A 16,916-nucleotide genomic window follows, 5' to 3' on the forward strand; every position below is an offset into this window, starting at 1 on the left:
GCAAGGAAGAAGCACCTCTAAAGCTTTAGCCCCACTCTCTCACCAGAGTAGTTCCACTTCCAAACAGATGACTGCATGTCTTGCATTCAGAGTAAGCTCATCTCTGACATGCAATTCTTACAGTTCTTTAAAATCTATACACATATTTTTTGTTATGTGTGCATGGAAAAATTATTTGCACTTACTTTTAGAGGTCACTTCACCTTCATTTTTTTCTAAAGCAGCCAAAGATATAGAATTTTCCTGAGCCTATTAAATTAAGATTTGAGATAATGTAAAAATACAGGTTAATATGCACAAACCCCATTCAAAACTTGCAACTCAAAATGCTACAATCAAAATGTATACATATTATTTATTTTAAAACCCATTTCCTTCTCTTACAATTGCTTCAAGAAAATTATTTAAGCAGACAAGAAGGACAGATCAGACAAAAGGAGCAGTGTCAAAACGTTAACTGCTTCTCAAAAAATACCAGAATATTTGTGTTCCAAAATGCTACTCTTTCCAAAATTGCTCTGTACACAAAGAACAGGATAACAATATACAAAGACAGATTGCATGCAGAGGAATTTTCTCCTGCTGCTCTACAGTCTGCTGAAGCATATAGTGAAGGGCAGTCAGTGGAAGTGGTGGTGGGGAACTCGACACTGAGGCAGAGCCAGGATGCTGTTAGGTAGTAGTACACACGTATACAAGGTGCTGTTTCTTCTTAATTGGTGATATCTAGAACTGCAAGTTTAATACTGATCTGAGAGAGCTCACCAATTAAATTGCTTGCTCCCTATTTGCTGTCCAGTGGTTAGCCAATACCAAGACATACATGAATGTTCTATCAGTGTATCTGAAATACATGGAACTTGCAGCAGACTATACATTAAAAATTAAGATTACAAAGCATAGCAGGTTTGATCATAACACACACAAAAGTTAAGTTCTGCTGTTTGTGAAGAACAGCAAAGCATTAAATACAGGTTTACCAGACTTTTAAAATCATGAGCACCTGCCCCTGACTGACCCATTTCATCACCCACAACCAGCAGTGCATACAGGCAGAATGCAAACTATTACAATTTACACTACCTTTTCTGGTTTGAAAAAAAATCTCAAAACAGAGGCTTATACCACTTAATTAGTCTAAGATTAAATTACTGATTTGCAAAAAGTAACATTCTTATTTCTGATATTGTGCATATAATACACTGACCTTTTGTTTCTTTTGTTTATTTTTTCTGGCTTCCTCTGCTGCAATCCCAGCTGCTTCATTGAGGTATTTATTGCCCACTTTACTTTCAAACCATTTTAGGTCAACAAAGACTTCACTGAAGTGCTCACGATCGAACTGTGAGATTAAAGTAAATTGGCAAACATTTGAGGGATGTCAAATTTAGAATGACAGATTAACAATGTCTTTTTAGTACATGCATTAGATTACATCTAGAGTAATCTGTACAGAAACATTTTGCCCTAGAGATACAACTAAACAGATTAGATTAATACCAAAAATCCTATTTCTCAGCAATTTGTAACACACAGCCAAGCGATATTTTGTTTTCTTTCAGTATGGCAGCAAGGAAAACAAAACAGAATTAAATAACAAAAAAGAATTAAATAACTTCTACACTTCACTATCAACTCTAGCAGTGCACATATAAGGTCTGGTTAATACAGCCTTGTGCCACAGATCTAACACTTTCCCAGCTCTATCCAAGAATCAGAAAATAAGGCTGAGGCAGGGCCAACAGATGATCTCTCTCTTTGCAAGTTCAGCAGAAGGTTTAATCCTTTCCATTTCTATATGGCTATAGCCTACCTCATCTCTAGGATGGATTACTGCACTAACACTTAACAAGATTACCTTCTGTACACTAACTAGTTAGTTCATGAACAACACTGATGTCTGTCCCTCAGATGCTCCTTGATCTTTACCAGTGATTTTCATTAAAAACTTGGAAACAATTCTTCCCCTCCAAGACCTTCAGACAACTTGCTCCCCAGGAAACTACAGCAGGGGAAACAAAGAATATCACTGTGTTCAGCAAGCTTTTAGAATACACAGAAATCACAGACAATTCTGAGCTGGAAGAGACCCACAAGGATCACTGAGTCCAACTGGTATGTGAGCAGCCCTAGAGGGATTGAACCCAGGTGAATTACTGGCACCTGCTCCAGAGGGACTGAACCCACATCCCTGGCATTACTGGCACCTGCTCCACAGGGACTGAACCCACATCCCTGGCATTACTGGCACCTGCTCTAACCAGCTTTGCCTGATACTGCCACACACTTTGATGGGAAGTGAGTACCATGACTCTACTGGTGAGTCTTCGTTTGACTTGCAGTACCAAAAGCACTGTGCTGGCTAAAGCACAGATCAAATGATTCAATCTTTTTCCTCTTATGCTCTAAGATCCGACAACAACTGATAGGATTCCATCTGTTCAATGCTATAACAGCTGATTAAACCACCTGTAAATCACAGCCATTTAACAGTTCATTACAACTACAGTATGGTGTATTTTAGGGTACCATACTGAGTGTAAGTTCAACACTCTATAAATTTCAAAGTTACTTACATCTGACAATCTTGTAAGATATTTCTCAAAACGTTCTAAATTCAGATGCCCATTTTCATTGATGTAACCTGTTGAGAAAATTAAACATGTTTTTGAAGTAACGATTCAACAATTTTAAGATTTGCATTTAAATGATGCACAGGTAATAAAATGTAATCTTGCTGCTTCTCTAAGGAAAGTGCATTAAATGCTAAACATTATAATGTGAAAAAAAGGTCAATAAATACAAATACATCAGTGTTAATGCTTCTACTTTCCACAGCTGAACTTAGTTTTCTCACCTCCCAGTTCTGGCAAAATAGCCATGTATGTTCTATAAAGTAGCGGCAGTGCATCATGATTAATGTGTAAATGAGGTAGATGAGGAATAAAATCATTTCCTACAAGGAAACCCATTAAAATCCAATCATCTATTATCCTTTCAATATCATATTCAAAAGAAATCTTGTCCTGGAGGAAAAAGAAAAAGGATAAAAGAACAACACTCAGGAGTATACTTTTTGTTGTCATTTTTGCATAAAGACTTCACACATTCACACATTCTTTCCCATCTCAGCTCCATTAGAACTTACTTTTACTGGAGAAAATTCATAATCAATATATTCTCTCATCAGTGATAAGTGCAGTAAATGAAACGTGGTTTCCTCTGGTGCACACACTCTGTAAATTATTCAGACCACCAAGTTAATTATTTATAAACACACTTTCAACATTAATATTAATAAGTCCAAGGTTACCCAAACACAAGAAATTTTACTAGGATTCTATCTTTGTAGAAATAATGTATAAACATTTCCTTGAATCTATTTTGAGATTATATATAAAATTTTGCAGTAGCATCTTCTGAACACCAGGTGTGATTGTATAGAGAAGAACTAACTTGGAGAACAGCTCTGTGGAGTTCCAAGCTGCAGTAACTATTTCCTAAATCCTATTTCCTTATCCCATTGCTCAAAAAAGAGACAAATTAGTCTAACTTGGCACCAAGCCTCACCATTTTAGGGCATTTTCTAACTAGTCTGAATGAGAACAGAGTACACGAATTTCCATCTAAACCAGCTGGGTTACATTTGTAGTCACTTGAAATGGTTCTTGTAAGAGATGAATATGCTCAACTTGAAAATATGCTCTGTATGTATCATTTCATGGCTTCAATGCTGCCCTAGAACAACAACAAACCAACTGTTTGTTTATGGCATAGCCAATACATATTCTGCCTTCCCTTTTTCTCTTCACTAAAACTACTCATAAAAACCCAAGCCAACATTAGCCCCAAATCAGTTAATACCTACAGCAAAAGATTAATGAGCTAAATGATGTATTTCCAATTAATAAAGGACTATTTCACCTTGTAGATACTATAACTAGCTGAGACAACCCAATGACAAACCAGCATAAATACTTGTACCTTCACACATAAAGAGGAAATTTCAGAAATGATCTCAAAAGGAACATGTGTGGGATAGCCTTCAGATGCAGGACAAACTCATGTAAGACAAACTCTGAGCTACACTGGACTTCAGAATCAATTGTGCCATTTTTAAAATGCAATTTTCATATTGGTATTAAAGAACTTTGCCAACCAGGTTGATGCCATAAGACTCTAGAGACATTCTGCCCTTACTCTTCATTGCACTGGACTTTGAAATCCTGATAAGCCAAGCAATTTCGCTCAATAAAAACATTCACGGTGAGATATAAGTTTGTAGATATTTTTAGGATTTTCACATTTCGAACTGTAAGTATCCACAAAAGTGACAGTATTGACAGAAGGCAATTCCTGTAACTTACAAAAGTAAATTCTTGTAATGAGCAAATTATTCAGAAATTACAACATGGAACAATGCTTGGGGGGAGGGAATAAATAACACTTTGCTCTTTGATTTCATACTTTCACTAATGAATCTTTCAAAAAGTAAATCACACTCTTATTTTACATTATTTTATTTTTGACAAAGGTAAAACCAAGGTTTCACTTTGATTAGATGTAAGGTCTTTAAAAATATTGCAGTGCTGCATGCCAACACTACCCACGAGTATTAGTGGAATGTTGACTGCAAAGACTGAAAAGAAAGCATATTTCTGATGTTCATCATATTGTCCTTGGCAATAAAATATTCCTTTATTAGCAAAAATTACATATTTCTCTAAACATTTATGATTTATTCTGTGTTTTCCTTACTGTCAGAAGTATTTTTTTGTGTCTCCCCCATTTTCTACCTTTATGTACCCAATATATGCTTAAAAGTCCTTCAAAGAAGGAACCCAGCCCCAGTAACAGTTATAAATTATTCCTGTATTACTTCAGGAATAACTGAAAAAATCAGATATAAATATATATATATATATACATACACATATACATATATACATTTTTGAAAGTTAATATCTGCTTAACACAGTTATGGAAACAATGTCAATAGAGCCCAGGCTGCTCCATTACTACATGAAGAAAAAAGTAAAACATACCAAAGTTTAAAGGATTAAAGGAATCAGCTGTTCTGACAGCATACATTTTTTCATGTAAACCAATTGAAATGCACAATTCAGCATGTTGATTTCTCTAATTTCATGACTATTCTAACCCAAAGAATAAACTAAATTACTATGTTTCATTAAATTACTAGACTTCATAAATTACTATGCAATCAATAAAAGAAAACCCAAATCACCACACACACCTGTTTTAGTCACCCAGTATGTTTTGGATTTAATTTCATCATAAATAAAATAAGAGTAAAGTTAAATCAATTCACCTTTGAGCCTTTTTACCACCAAATCTGACTTCTTCTCTTAAGAGCGCAAAGTGTGCCTCATGACTTGTTAATCCCAGCATTATCTATTACAAAGAGATATCAGAAAGATCTTACTTTTTAATGTCTTTTAAATCTTAAATAAAAAAATGTTGATGTTTGGTTTCATTACAAATTCAAAAGTTGGCAGGAATACAAAATGACATGCTTGTTTCAAACCATTTTAAAATCCCATGAGCTTAGGAAGATATCAAAAATGTAGATACTTGACAAATCCCTGTTGTTGTTTGTATTATTTTAATTGCACATACCAAGTCAGCATCTAAGCCATAGAGACAGTGTCTTGTGTTTGGATCATGATGGGGCTTTGCTTTTTCTGATCTGATGAACTCCATAATTTTATGCTCACCTTCCCCTGGGGTCTGGACACCAAAACAAAAAAAAAAAAAAACCAACAAAATCAGCAGTAAGGATTACCCTATACAAAAAAATGTATTTAAAATATGATAATAAGAAAATATAATGACCTCATGGCCTGATAAGTAGACTGTTATTCCTTGCCAGGATTTGTCTGTGGAAATCTTCATATTTACAAAATATTTAAGATGCTCGTTCAATCTGGCCATGAATTCAGTTCCTGAAAACAGAAACATAAGCTAAAAATTTTCACTAGTTTGCATTGACATATCAGAAGTATTAAAAAAATGTCAACAAATAAAACTTCTGCCAGAAATGAAGGGATGACTGGTTTCTTTCCTAAGACATTTCATTTTTTACATAGTAATCTAAAAAATTTTTAGAATGAGACAAAATTCCAATCCCACTGAATGTTACAAAAACTTCTGTACAAACTTACTTAAGCCTTTATTGATTCTGCCTTCTATTTTTTAAAAACACATGCCTAAAGATAGGAAAACAGTACCAAAATACAGATGACAAACCATAAGCACTTAATTTAAATAATCAACAAGTTATCTTACCTGGTGTAATGCAGTTGGAGTCAAATCTGGCTTCTGTAGGGAGAGTTTCTCCCTTTTCCAATGCCTTTTTTATTTTGTCCTCTGCCTCTTTTGCTGATCTAAAACAAAACAGCATTGGAGAGAGAGTAGAGAACAAATCTTCTTCAAATGTTAATATCCTAGTACAGCTTTTTGACAAAATATAGTTGAATACTTAGAGTGCTTAATAAATAAAAATAAGAAAAAATGAATACATGAATAGTTTGGACTTATTTCTGATACAACTTAAGTGGCTTAAAAATAGAAATGTGAAAATCTGTTACTATTCAAATGCAGTTAGCATTTAGATTAACAAGGTGATCATACAATGGCTGATCACAATGAATGGCTATTAATGTTGAAACAACAGGAATATTTATTATCTAAACATCTGAAAATGCTACCCCAGAACAATAACTGCTGTTGAACAGAGTTAGACAAAGTTAACAAAAGTTAAACAAAGCAGCAGGTGTGGAATTCCAAGGGAGTCACGAGTGAACAATTTACCATGCCCAGTAATGGAGAAATTAAACATCATGCTAGACTTTCTCGGCCAAGAATTTCCTATTTCTGGTTTATTTCTGAACCAGAAACAAAGTAACCACCAAAGTCTTTGGTTTTTGTCTGGCTCTCAATTCGGCTACAATTTTCTATTTAGAACTCTTAATCTCTGCTTCCTATCAACCTCCTTTATTCCTTAAAGCAAAAACTACATCAAAAACCAAATCACAAAAAAAATTCCCTTGCTTTCTCTTGTTCCTTTCCTGCAGCTTGTTGATGCTGCATTTCACTCACCATCCTGGTACTGTCAGACCACTGGCTGTTTTTCCTTATAGCAATCTTTAAAAAGCCTCCAAATCTCCCAAAACATTAGTGCAATTCTTAATGTACTTGTAGCTCTGTATCTGAGCTAGCTTGGTAACTGGTATGAATTGGAAATCAGTTTCATTAGAAACTTGATTTTTTCTATGACTTCTACTACAGCTACCAAACAGGCATATCTAGAACTAGCATTCATAAATATCAAAGACTCTCACAGGTTCTGAAGCATTTGGAAACATCTGAAAGAGCTCCACTGCAGAGCTGTTTCACAGAAAATTCCTTAAGAAAAAGCTCCCTTTGTCACCAAGTGCCACATACACAGAGAAAAAATTCACATAGCAAGCAAGCTTTCCTTTTGGAATCCTGATTTTAACATTTTACAGGTAGTTACCCTCATTCAATTAAAACTACTGTCAAAGGCACAACCACTCACCATCTCTCTTACTTTGCATGGCACACATTTCAGTAAGTGGGTTCTTTTAGGTGTTTACTATTCTCAAGACAGAGTCAGCACCGATCCTCTTACCTAAAACGTCTCCCACGCTGCTGATTCATTTTTGCTCTTGGAGCTACTCCATCAACTGCCATGAAGAAAACCTTTCTTGGTTTAATAATGCGAAACAGTACTTCCAAATAGTGAAAAATATTGGCAAAAATCTTATCTTCTGAGATTCTGAAGTGGACATCATCATCATTTGGATGTGAACACTGATGTATAATGCCATTCATGTCCAGGTACAAGTTGTCAAATTCTGGAATCTACAAATGCCACAGTTAGTATCAGCTGGTGAAGGCAGGCACTGCCCAAGGCACACCTGAGAGCACTCTGGAAATGAGCTGAGGTGGGAAGACCTCTGTGGAACCTCCTGCACACCAACAGGCAGAGTGAGAGTATCTGGGTTTGCCTGCACATGCAATCTGTAACTAAGGTTTTCCTCAGTGAGCCAAGTCAGCTGAACAGATTCCTTCTTTATCCTGGCTGTTTCTTATCCTGGAACCTCAGTACTTTTGTCCCTCTGCTCAGACTATCTTCTACATTGTAAAATGGAAAAACAAACCAAAACCACTGTTTTCAGGAAGATTTTTTCTTCTTTTTTGTAAGCCTGCACATTTAAGCGATTCAAACTTTCATAGCTGCACTACAAACAATAAAAATGGAGTATGCAATTTCCAACAATATTTCCAAGCAAAGCTGGTGTAAGAACCTTTAGAGTTCTCCCCCTGTTCAGCAGCTCCTACCCCAACCACTGCACGCTGTCTCTTCAGCTATGCTTGTGAGCATCTTTGAGTCTGGAGAGTGGAAATTAGCACCAAAAGCAGAGTGGGCAATAATAACATACATTTCTTACCCAGACTTTCCAAACAGATTTTCTTTTTCCATCTAGTCCTCTGCTCTTCTAACAGCCTTATCTATAGCAGTTACACTTTCTTTTAAAGGAAAAAGAAAGCCTTCCCAAATGTACACAAGCAACATACAGAGAACAAACACTGGTAAATGTATAACACAAAGGGGTCAGTACTACCTCGGTGTTACCAAAAGGCACCACAAGAGCACTGACATTAAACAAATCTATTCCCTAATCCCCCAGTAAAACTGTTCACAAAATCCCTCCATCATCACACCTAGGAAAAGGCACTGCCAGCTTGTTACAGTTTTCTATAGCACTGCTGCTGACACATCATTAAAGTCACCTGGTTGGGCTTGCATTTATCCTCCAGATGCAAGAGAAATGTAACTGTCTTAGAAAGAGGAAATGGTGAAGAGAAGAAATTCGAGGCAGGATCAGGAATGATCCCCACTCAACTGCTGTAACTAGTCTGTTGTTGCACATCATGATCTTTAGAATGGTTAAACTCAGTAACCAAACTGCTCTCCATGCTTTCAGATAAGTGAGCAGGGCAATGCACAGGCAGCATTTTAAAGAGACAAAAACTAAAGCTTTTACATGGAAACAACAGACATAAAAGGTCCTACGTTTTCTTCAAGAAGCACAGCTATGATTTAACAATAATGCTGTTTTACATAGATAGGCCTTTCAATTTGTTGGTTTGGGTTTTTTTTCCGACTCTTAGCATATAATCTAGATGCCAATATGTGTCAGTTTGTATATTCAAGTGACCTGGAAGGGTTAAGTAATGTTTACTGTTTATCTTAAGAGCTCTAACTGCCTCTTTCAGGAGGCACCAAGGGTAGCACCCCTTCTGCCATTCCCCTGGTTAGAGCAGACACTGCTGCCTCCTCAGCTTGCCACAGTTCCTCAGCACAAGTTTAAAGATGTGTGAGCAGCCCAGGCTTCTAAGGAAACAGCAGAAAAGGCAGCATGACCTGCTGCTGCCCTGCTACACAGATAGCTTTAGACACTTCAGAGAAGGCCAACAGATCACAAGAAAAGACCTAAGCTTTATAAAACTGCTTTAAAACTAGCAGGTAAGGCCAAACATGCAGGCTGGGAATCACTTGAGCTGGGCATCTTAGTTACCCTGACACAACAGCTATTTAATCTTTAAAAATCACAGGTGTTTAGGGAAAACGTATCAATATTCAAACACACTCTCAATTATCACCTATCTCAGACCATCCTTATTCAATCTACAAAACCACATCTGTGACACCAGCTGAAAATGATGATTAGAAGCGCTTGTATCCAACAGGTACCAAACGTGCTATCTCTGAAAAGATGACGTCTTGGTCCAACTGTTGGAAGTATGATTTACGGCTTTCGTTTCCCAGGCTTGAACACACTTCCCGGTTCAGCTGCTAACACAAACTGTCCGACACAGGCAACAACAAGGAAACGCAGCCGAGCTGTAAAACCTGTCCCTCGTCATTACCGCGCCATTGGCCGTCAGCAGCTGGAACTTTTCTGAGCCCAACAAGGAGCAAACTCCGACCTTGGGCTCCCCGCGGGTGCTGAGGCAGCACCGCGGAGCTGCCGAGGGGACCCAGAGCGAGGGGAGAGCCCGGCGGGGCAGCCACGGGCCGGGACTGCCGCGGGCCGGCCATTCCCCGGGGGAACGGGGCACTCCGGGTCCGGGACTGCTGAAAGCACCGCCGGCCCTCAGCCGCGGGCTCCGGGCACTGCCGCCCGCCAGCGGGGGGCTCGGCCCGGACAGACGGGCTTGCCAGGGGGCACCGAACGCATCGCCCGCTTCCCAGCGATCGCCCACCGCCCTCCCACCACTTTCGGCCGCTCCCGCTGAGCCGCAGCCGCCCCCCTGCGCCGCCCCGGCTGTGGGCGAGCCGGCCTGGGCCGGGACTCGGTCCCGCAGGGCCGGCCGGGGACGAGGCCCGGCCGCTCGCCCCCCTCCCTCATCCCGCCGAGGGGCCGGGGCAGGACCCCCCGGGGCCGGCCGGTGTCAGGCAGCGCCGCTCCGCCCCCAGCTCACCTGATGCTCCTTCAGCACCTGGCTGAGGCAGGGGTACCGCTCCGAGATCCACCGGTAGAACTTGGGGACCCCCATGGCCACAGCTCCCCGCCGCCCTCAGAGCCCCGCCGGAACCAAACACCGCGGGCCGCGCTCCGCCCTCCTTCCGGCGCGCCGCACTGACAGCGGCCGAGCGCCCGCACCACCGACAGCGAGCGGGCACAGAGCGGCGTCGGAGCGGGGCGGGAGCGGGGCGGGAGCGGGGCGGGAGCGGGGCGGGCCCGGGCCGGCTCCCACCCCTCGGCTGCCTCACCGCCGCTGGCGGCACGCAGGGCCTGGACGGCGGCGAACACGCGGGACCCCCGTACCCTGCCCTGCCCCAGCCCGGGCCCCGTCCCCCCGCCCCGGGCAGCAGCTCTGCGCCCCGCGCGGTGGCAACGCCCGCTGCAACAGCTCCCTGGGCAGCTCTCTGCGCTCCCATAAACTGATAAAAACTGAGAAAAACAACGTCAGCACTCAAACACAACACCGGAAAAGATCACTTTATGTTCCAAGTATTTCACTAGGAAAACTCGTCACGTTTGTGGGACAGTGACAACACTTCTAGATTACCCAGTAAATAAACAGAGAAACAAACGCCCTAGAAGCGGTTGCAAACCTATTATTTTACTTTCCCAAACCTCTGGATTTCAGCTGAAGAGAAGAAACAGGCGAGTGTCACACCACCGTGTGAGCCTATGTTCAAAACCTAACAGCACTCTTTTGTCTCTCAGAATAGCAGAAACAAAACCACTGTACAAAAATTCTAATGATAGCCTACTGTAGGTTAAAAGGGTATAATTTTTCCCTATTTCCCCCCGCCCTTCATTTCCCTACAATTTGGATGCCTAGAAAGCAAGCACTTATGTAAGACAGCATTTGCCTTTCAACCATATTTTAGTCTACCCCCTGTGCTAAAACACCTTTTCTGAAATGGAGTCAAAAAACACCCCTAGAGCTGTGCTTGTTCCAGGGGAGGAAGAGAGGCAGAGCAAGGCTCTCAGGAGCTTTGAGAGTCACAGCTCCAACCACCTGCCGGCTGGCCTGGCCTCACAGCCACACTGACAGGGTTCCTCCATCTCCCAGCTTTGTGCCTTGTCCTTCAGGAGGGTTTTTAGCACTCAAGGGCTAAGGAAACAGGTTCAGAACATAGAAACAACTTTACCAGTTTATTCATGCTAAGATTTAAGATCACAGAAGCTTTCCTAGAGATAACCAGGCAACATGGAAGAAAGTTGAAGAAAAGTCTACTGCTGGAAAGAAATATTAATAATTTTTAGAAAGCCCTTCTGTATATGAGTACAAAAGCTGAAATAACCACTTTACATCCTATCAGTATAAAACTTCATTGTTTTATTTTCTAATCTAAACCAAATGAGAAATGTGTTTACAAAAATATACAGTACTTTATAGTGCATCTGTCAACATCATGAAAATCTTTCATATAGTCAGAGCCTTGCATAGTCTAATTTTTAAGCAGTTCTTATGTATTGCCTACTGTGTGTGTTCAAAAGGTAAGTCCTTGCACCTTACACATCTGCATTCATAGCATCCTTGCAAGGGCACTGCACATTTTACACAGATTTTGGAAGACCATAAACCTGTTCTTCTCCCTGCAGCCAAAAATCAACAGAAGTAACCAGGTACCACTGGCTGATTCCTTCCCAACAATATTATAGCTTCAGCACTTGTGGATGGTACCATTCCAAAGGGAACAAATATCACATATATGGAGCCCAGCCCATGTACATCTGGCAGAGCAGGTTGTCATCACTTGCTTCTTGAATGAGGTAGTGAACATGCCCTTCAATAGATAAAGGTAATCCTTTGATTCTGTTCCTAGTCTTAATGACACCTTGCAGCCGTTGCTCTATATCAAGGACATGGGTTTTGGCCTGGAAGGAAGAAAAAAAAAATTGTACTATTCATGAACTTCCACTTCTCAAAATAAAACCAGTATTTCTTAGGATGTGTTTGAAATCACATTATAATTTAATACAAAATCCAGATGCCTATACCAGCTACACTGAAAACAAAGGTTACTCACTTTTATGAACAATTCTCCAGAATGAATATATTATTGGTCAAGCTATAACTTTTGCCTTACATTTTTACAGTTTAAAGTTACCAAAGGAGACTGAAAGAGCTATATCTTTATATTTGGGAATTGTTAGAAAGCTTTATTGCATACAATTAATTTCAAATAAATGCAACATTTTCCTAGCCTTGTTCCTGGAATGCTGGTTAAAATTTAAGTCTGGAAAATTTAGGTTAAAATTTGAGCATCTCAAAATGAGCTGTTCCAAGGCCCACTGGAGTTGCTAGTTCATACCAATTACACTCACACATTTGCTTTTAAAGCTCAAGCATAACATTGGCACTCCTCCAGAAAAAGCAGTTAACATATACAATTATGTGGGTGGTCTTGTAAAAAAAATTATTGTAAAAGAATGCAGACTGGTTAGTAACTGTTTGAAGACCAGGAGATTTTCTGTGCTAAAATAGACCAGGTAAGTTCTTTGTTGTCATACAGTTTCAATGATGTAGTTTTTCCTTATCTTAGCTGTTGTGTTTGTCAGTGCTCCCTAAGTATTGCCTGTTATTACACATTTATTTTCATTAAATAGTCCTTAAAGAAATAGAAAGGGACAAATCAGAAATTTTGCACAGAGGGAAGATAATAAAAATTAAGCTATACTTTGGATCAATAATACAGTCTTCAGCAGCAGCTAATAAAGAAACAGTATGAAATCTTAATTTTAATCACATAATTATTTATATGTACCAAGGCACATATTTATTCAATAATAAACGTCCACTCAGGAAAAGCATAAAAATACACATGGAAAGGACTCCAGATGTCACCATCACTGTAAATCTGGAGGACTCTGCAATGAGGGGTAACAAGATCCATTGCTTCTGCTGATGTTGTCCTTGATTTACTAATACCAACAAGAGAATTACAGTCTTTTTTGTTTGGTTCTTCAGTAGATAAATTACATTTTTTATCAGTTTAAAAGAATCTCTTTATAGATAAAAATTATGAACAGAGAGATAACAACAACCAGAGAAATTTTTTAAATGGAAGAAAAAAAAAAAAGATGAAGTTTCAATTAGGAAATATGTAATTTGTAACAATAATGGATATTTGATGTTTGAATACTTTAGGTTGTGTTTGTTTTAAACTCACCTTTTCATTGACAACTTCTCCAGTTTCATTCACCTGGGCTTTTGTATTCCCTTTAACAGGCTTACTCCATTCCACAAGAGGATCATGGAGAAAAGTCTTTAAGACACTAAATAAATAAAAAAAATAGAAAAGGATATGATACATAAAATACATTTAATTTTCAAAACACAAACACTGTCAGGAGCCTGTAGTTAGTGCTGAATATTTCTACTGCTTTATACTGAGCTCCATGCCATGGTAAGAGTGAGCTGCAGGACAGGCCCATGCTGGAACTGGCACATTCCCCAGCAGTTGCTGTTGCACACATTTACACTACAGACAGCTCTGAGGAGTTTGCACAAAAGCAGCGGCCATACCTCATCAGAGGCTCCCTCTGGTCTCGCATCAGCCTCAGGGTGACCTCACAGGCTCTGCGGAACAGCCCCTCCGTGCCCATGGGGCCCATGCCGTTAACCATGTTGTGGGTGAGGCGGAAAGGAACGATCTCCGGAACTTCAAAAGTTTCTCCCTTTACATTGGGGAAAAAAGGGATGCCCTAAGTGTTTTAAGCAGTATTAAAGAGTAACAATTGCATTGGCTTTAGCTTTTTTCTTCCTTTTTCCATCTTTGTCAGAAGCAATTTCTGAGCTAGCAAGAGATGTTTGCTCAGCTCACAGTCCTACTCAGATAAGGGGAACTTACAATGAGTAAAAGATAACATTGTCCAAATAACCTCTTTTTCCCTGTTTGAACACACTAATACAGGGTATAAAATTTAGTTCTTAAATATATATTTATGCTCTGTAGTCTCATTGCAAAATGCTAACTTTTCTTTTATAATATGCAAGTTAGCTTAAAAACATTTAAAAAAATTGTTATATAGGACAATTTAGACTTACTAAAAAGAAACCAGAAGAAATAACCCAACAATATTACTACTTCATGTATCAGAATTAAAAAGGCCACATGTCCCACACCTAAAATATCTTTCAACTGTAACACCAAATCTTCAAATCCCAATCTGGCCACAATTTCTGCTATTTATTTTACAGAACTGTTGAAATTTTTCTGCTGAATTTGTGTGAGAGAGAACAAGAAATTCTCCACGGCAGCAGAATTCTGAATGTAGCAATTACAGTTTTGTTTGGAGGGTGATAGTGGAGAGAGGAGAGTCACGAACAGTGATTTGGGCTGTATCCACATCAGGTTATCAGATACTGGCTAAATCAAAAAGGTGGTTTTCATCGAATGCAGCACACAGAACTATCACATCCCAGGCTTTTTTGGGATATAAATAAAAGACAAAGTGAGACAAAGAACACAATGGATATGTTAAAGTAAAAACTTGAAAAAAGCCTCGAGACAGCAGAAATTTATAACTTATATGCATATAATACACAGAGCACATTCAGCAAGTGGCATTTCTCACCTTGTTGAAAAGGCAGTTGAAATCCACGTGCACACACTCCCCAGTGAAGGAGTCAAACAAGATGTTCTCGCCGTGGCGGTCGCCCAGCCCCAGGATGTAGCCCACCATGGACATGACGGCAACGGAGCGGCAGTAGGCTGACCTGCTGTTGTACCTGGGAGACACAGCAGGCAGCTCTGAGGCACTGCTCACCTTGCTGGCCTCATCCTGGGCTGCCATTAACTCTTAGGGAAATACACAAACTGAATGTTCTTGAGCTGACCCAACCCAGTCACTCACCATGAAGTAGGGTCAGGAAATGTTCTAAGAAACCATTCATGAAAGAGAGGAGGGTGACGAGGCAGAAGGACCTCTTTGAACATTTTCAGCTTTTCAGCCAAAGGTGCTGACTTGGGAAGCATGTGCTGCCGCAGCTCTTTCCCAGTCATATAGATACCTGCAACACAATTCCTCAGTTAGGGAGAAGGAATCCCCAAATACAAAACCTTACATGTACTATTACAATATGGTAATTTAAAGAAAATAAATGTCTCTGTAAAGTTGAAATAAATGATCAAATGAAAAATAATCTATAAACCATGTTGGTTGTGGGGTACAGGGAAGTTTTTCCTCAAACTTCTATTGCACTGATCAGAAAGCTGCTTTGTTAACAAGAAATTCAAAATAAACCTGATATTTTCTCTGTAAAGCTGCTGTATTCCTAACCTTGACTCAATTGTATATTAATTATCTCACATAAATGTAACAAAAATGAAAAATAGCAAATCAAATCTAGAGAAAAAGTTCAAGTATTTTTTGTTATTCAGTGCTGCACATCCCCATGCTGCTGAAACAATTTACATCACTGTATGTAGGAAAGTATTAAGATGCCTGTGGTATCAGTACTTGTAAGGAACTTGTTAATTCCATGCTCCAGCTCTCTTCCATTTAAGAGCAAAAGTCTACCACACATATGAATAATAATACATTGCTGATAGATAAAAATACATGTGACTACATCTTCCTAGAATTTAGCCTGACTCCTGCCATTTGCTTCATTTCCTTAAAAAGATACAAGCCCATTAAAAATATCTAAAATATTTTACTATATTCTAATATATTTCTTTACCTTTTTCCTTATAAAGTTTTATCAGGATATTTCTTAGACCAGCAGTGTTATTCACCCACTCAATTATGCCACATTCATCATTTAATGGAATCACTGCGTAGGTGCGGATGTGGAGCTCTCGCCTACGGGACTCTGCATCTTTTCTTAAGCACTATTCACAAAAGGAAAATGAGATTAACACTGAACACAGATAGGATCAAAATGGATCTATAGCATTTACATTCTATCTATAACTACTTTCTAATCACACAATCTAGAATTTACAAATCTAAGCTTCACAGTCTCCAGTAGGTCAAATGAAAGCAAAATGTGCATCTGTTCACCAAAGTAAATTTAAAAAAAGAGGATTTTGCAATAAAATAGTAAAATTGTATAAATTGTACATGGCTTAAATCTCTTAAATGCAATATTTGAAATAAATCTTTCAGAGATGCTGTCATTTGCTTTAACTGCACAGAGGACATGGTACCTTAACCTTAAGCATATTGCTGAAAAGCAAAACAGAACTAAAATAAGAGGTATGGCGACACTTCAGTATGAAAAAATTAATTTACCTGTGTTTTATAAAATATATTAGAAATTAATAAACAAGAAATGCTGAACTTGACAGCAGAAAGTCTGCAGATACTTATTTATTGTAAATAACCTGTCCTGTA

At 39.1% G+C, this 16,916-nt stretch overlaps 2 protein-coding genes across 4 annotated transcripts in view; both read right to left on the minus strand.

Moving 5' to 3' along the window:
• Positions 1–10,699, minus strand: part of XRN1 (5'-3' exoribonuclease 1) — a 35,759-nt gene extending 25,060 nt beyond the window's left edge. For both annotated transcript variants that reach the window (XM_058811819.1, XM_058811818.1), the window contains exons 1-11: positions 10,537–10,699; positions 7,676–7,908; positions 6,310–6,407; positions 5,857–5,966; positions 5,641–5,751; positions 5,333–5,415; positions 3,149–3,236; positions 2,858–3,026; positions 2,577–2,644; positions 1,208–1,342; positions 186–249 (exon numbers count right to left, since the gene is read on the minus strand). In XM_058811819.1, the coding sequence (XP_058667802.1) occupies positions 186–249; positions 1,208–1,342; positions 2,577–2,644; positions 2,858–3,026; positions 3,149–3,236; positions 5,333–5,415; positions 5,641–5,751; positions 5,857–5,966; positions 6,310–6,407; positions 7,676–7,908; positions 10,537–10,611 (1,234 nt within the window). In that variant the 5' untranslated portion in view covers positions 10,612–10,699. The remainder of the gene's footprint in view (positions 1–185; positions 250–1,207; positions 1,343–2,576; positions 2,645–2,857; positions 3,027–3,148; positions 3,237–5,332; positions 5,416–5,640; positions 5,752–5,856; positions 5,967–6,309; positions 6,408–7,675; positions 7,909–10,536) is intronic.
• A 1,113-nt stretch (positions 10,700–11,812) lies between these two features.
• The window catches only part of ATR (ATR serine/threonine kinase), a 38,878-nt gene continuing 33,774 nt past the window's right edge, over positions 11,813–16,916 (minus strand). For both annotated transcript variants that reach the window (XM_058812060.1, XM_058812058.1), the window contains 6 exons: positions 16,261–16,411; positions 15,432–15,588; positions 15,153–15,306; positions 14,101–14,252; positions 13,745–13,850; positions 11,813–12,449 (listed from right to left, as the gene is read on the minus strand). In XM_058812060.1, the coding sequence (XP_058668043.1) occupies positions 12,276–12,449; positions 13,745–13,850; positions 14,101–14,252; positions 15,153–15,306; positions 15,432–15,588; positions 16,261–16,411 (894 nt within the window). In that variant the 3' untranslated portion in view covers positions 11,813–12,275. The remainder of the gene's footprint in view (positions 12,450–13,744; positions 13,851–14,100; positions 14,253–15,152; positions 15,307–15,431; positions 15,589–16,260; positions 16,412–16,916) is intronic.

The sequence above is a fragment of the Ammospiza caudacuta genome, chromosome 11 (assembly GCF_027887145.1).
Source record: "Ammospiza caudacuta isolate bAmmCau1 chromosome 11, bAmmCau1.pri, whole genome shotgun sequence".
NCBI lineage: Eukaryota > Metazoa > Chordata > Aves > Passeriformes > Passerellidae > Ammospiza > Ammospiza caudacuta.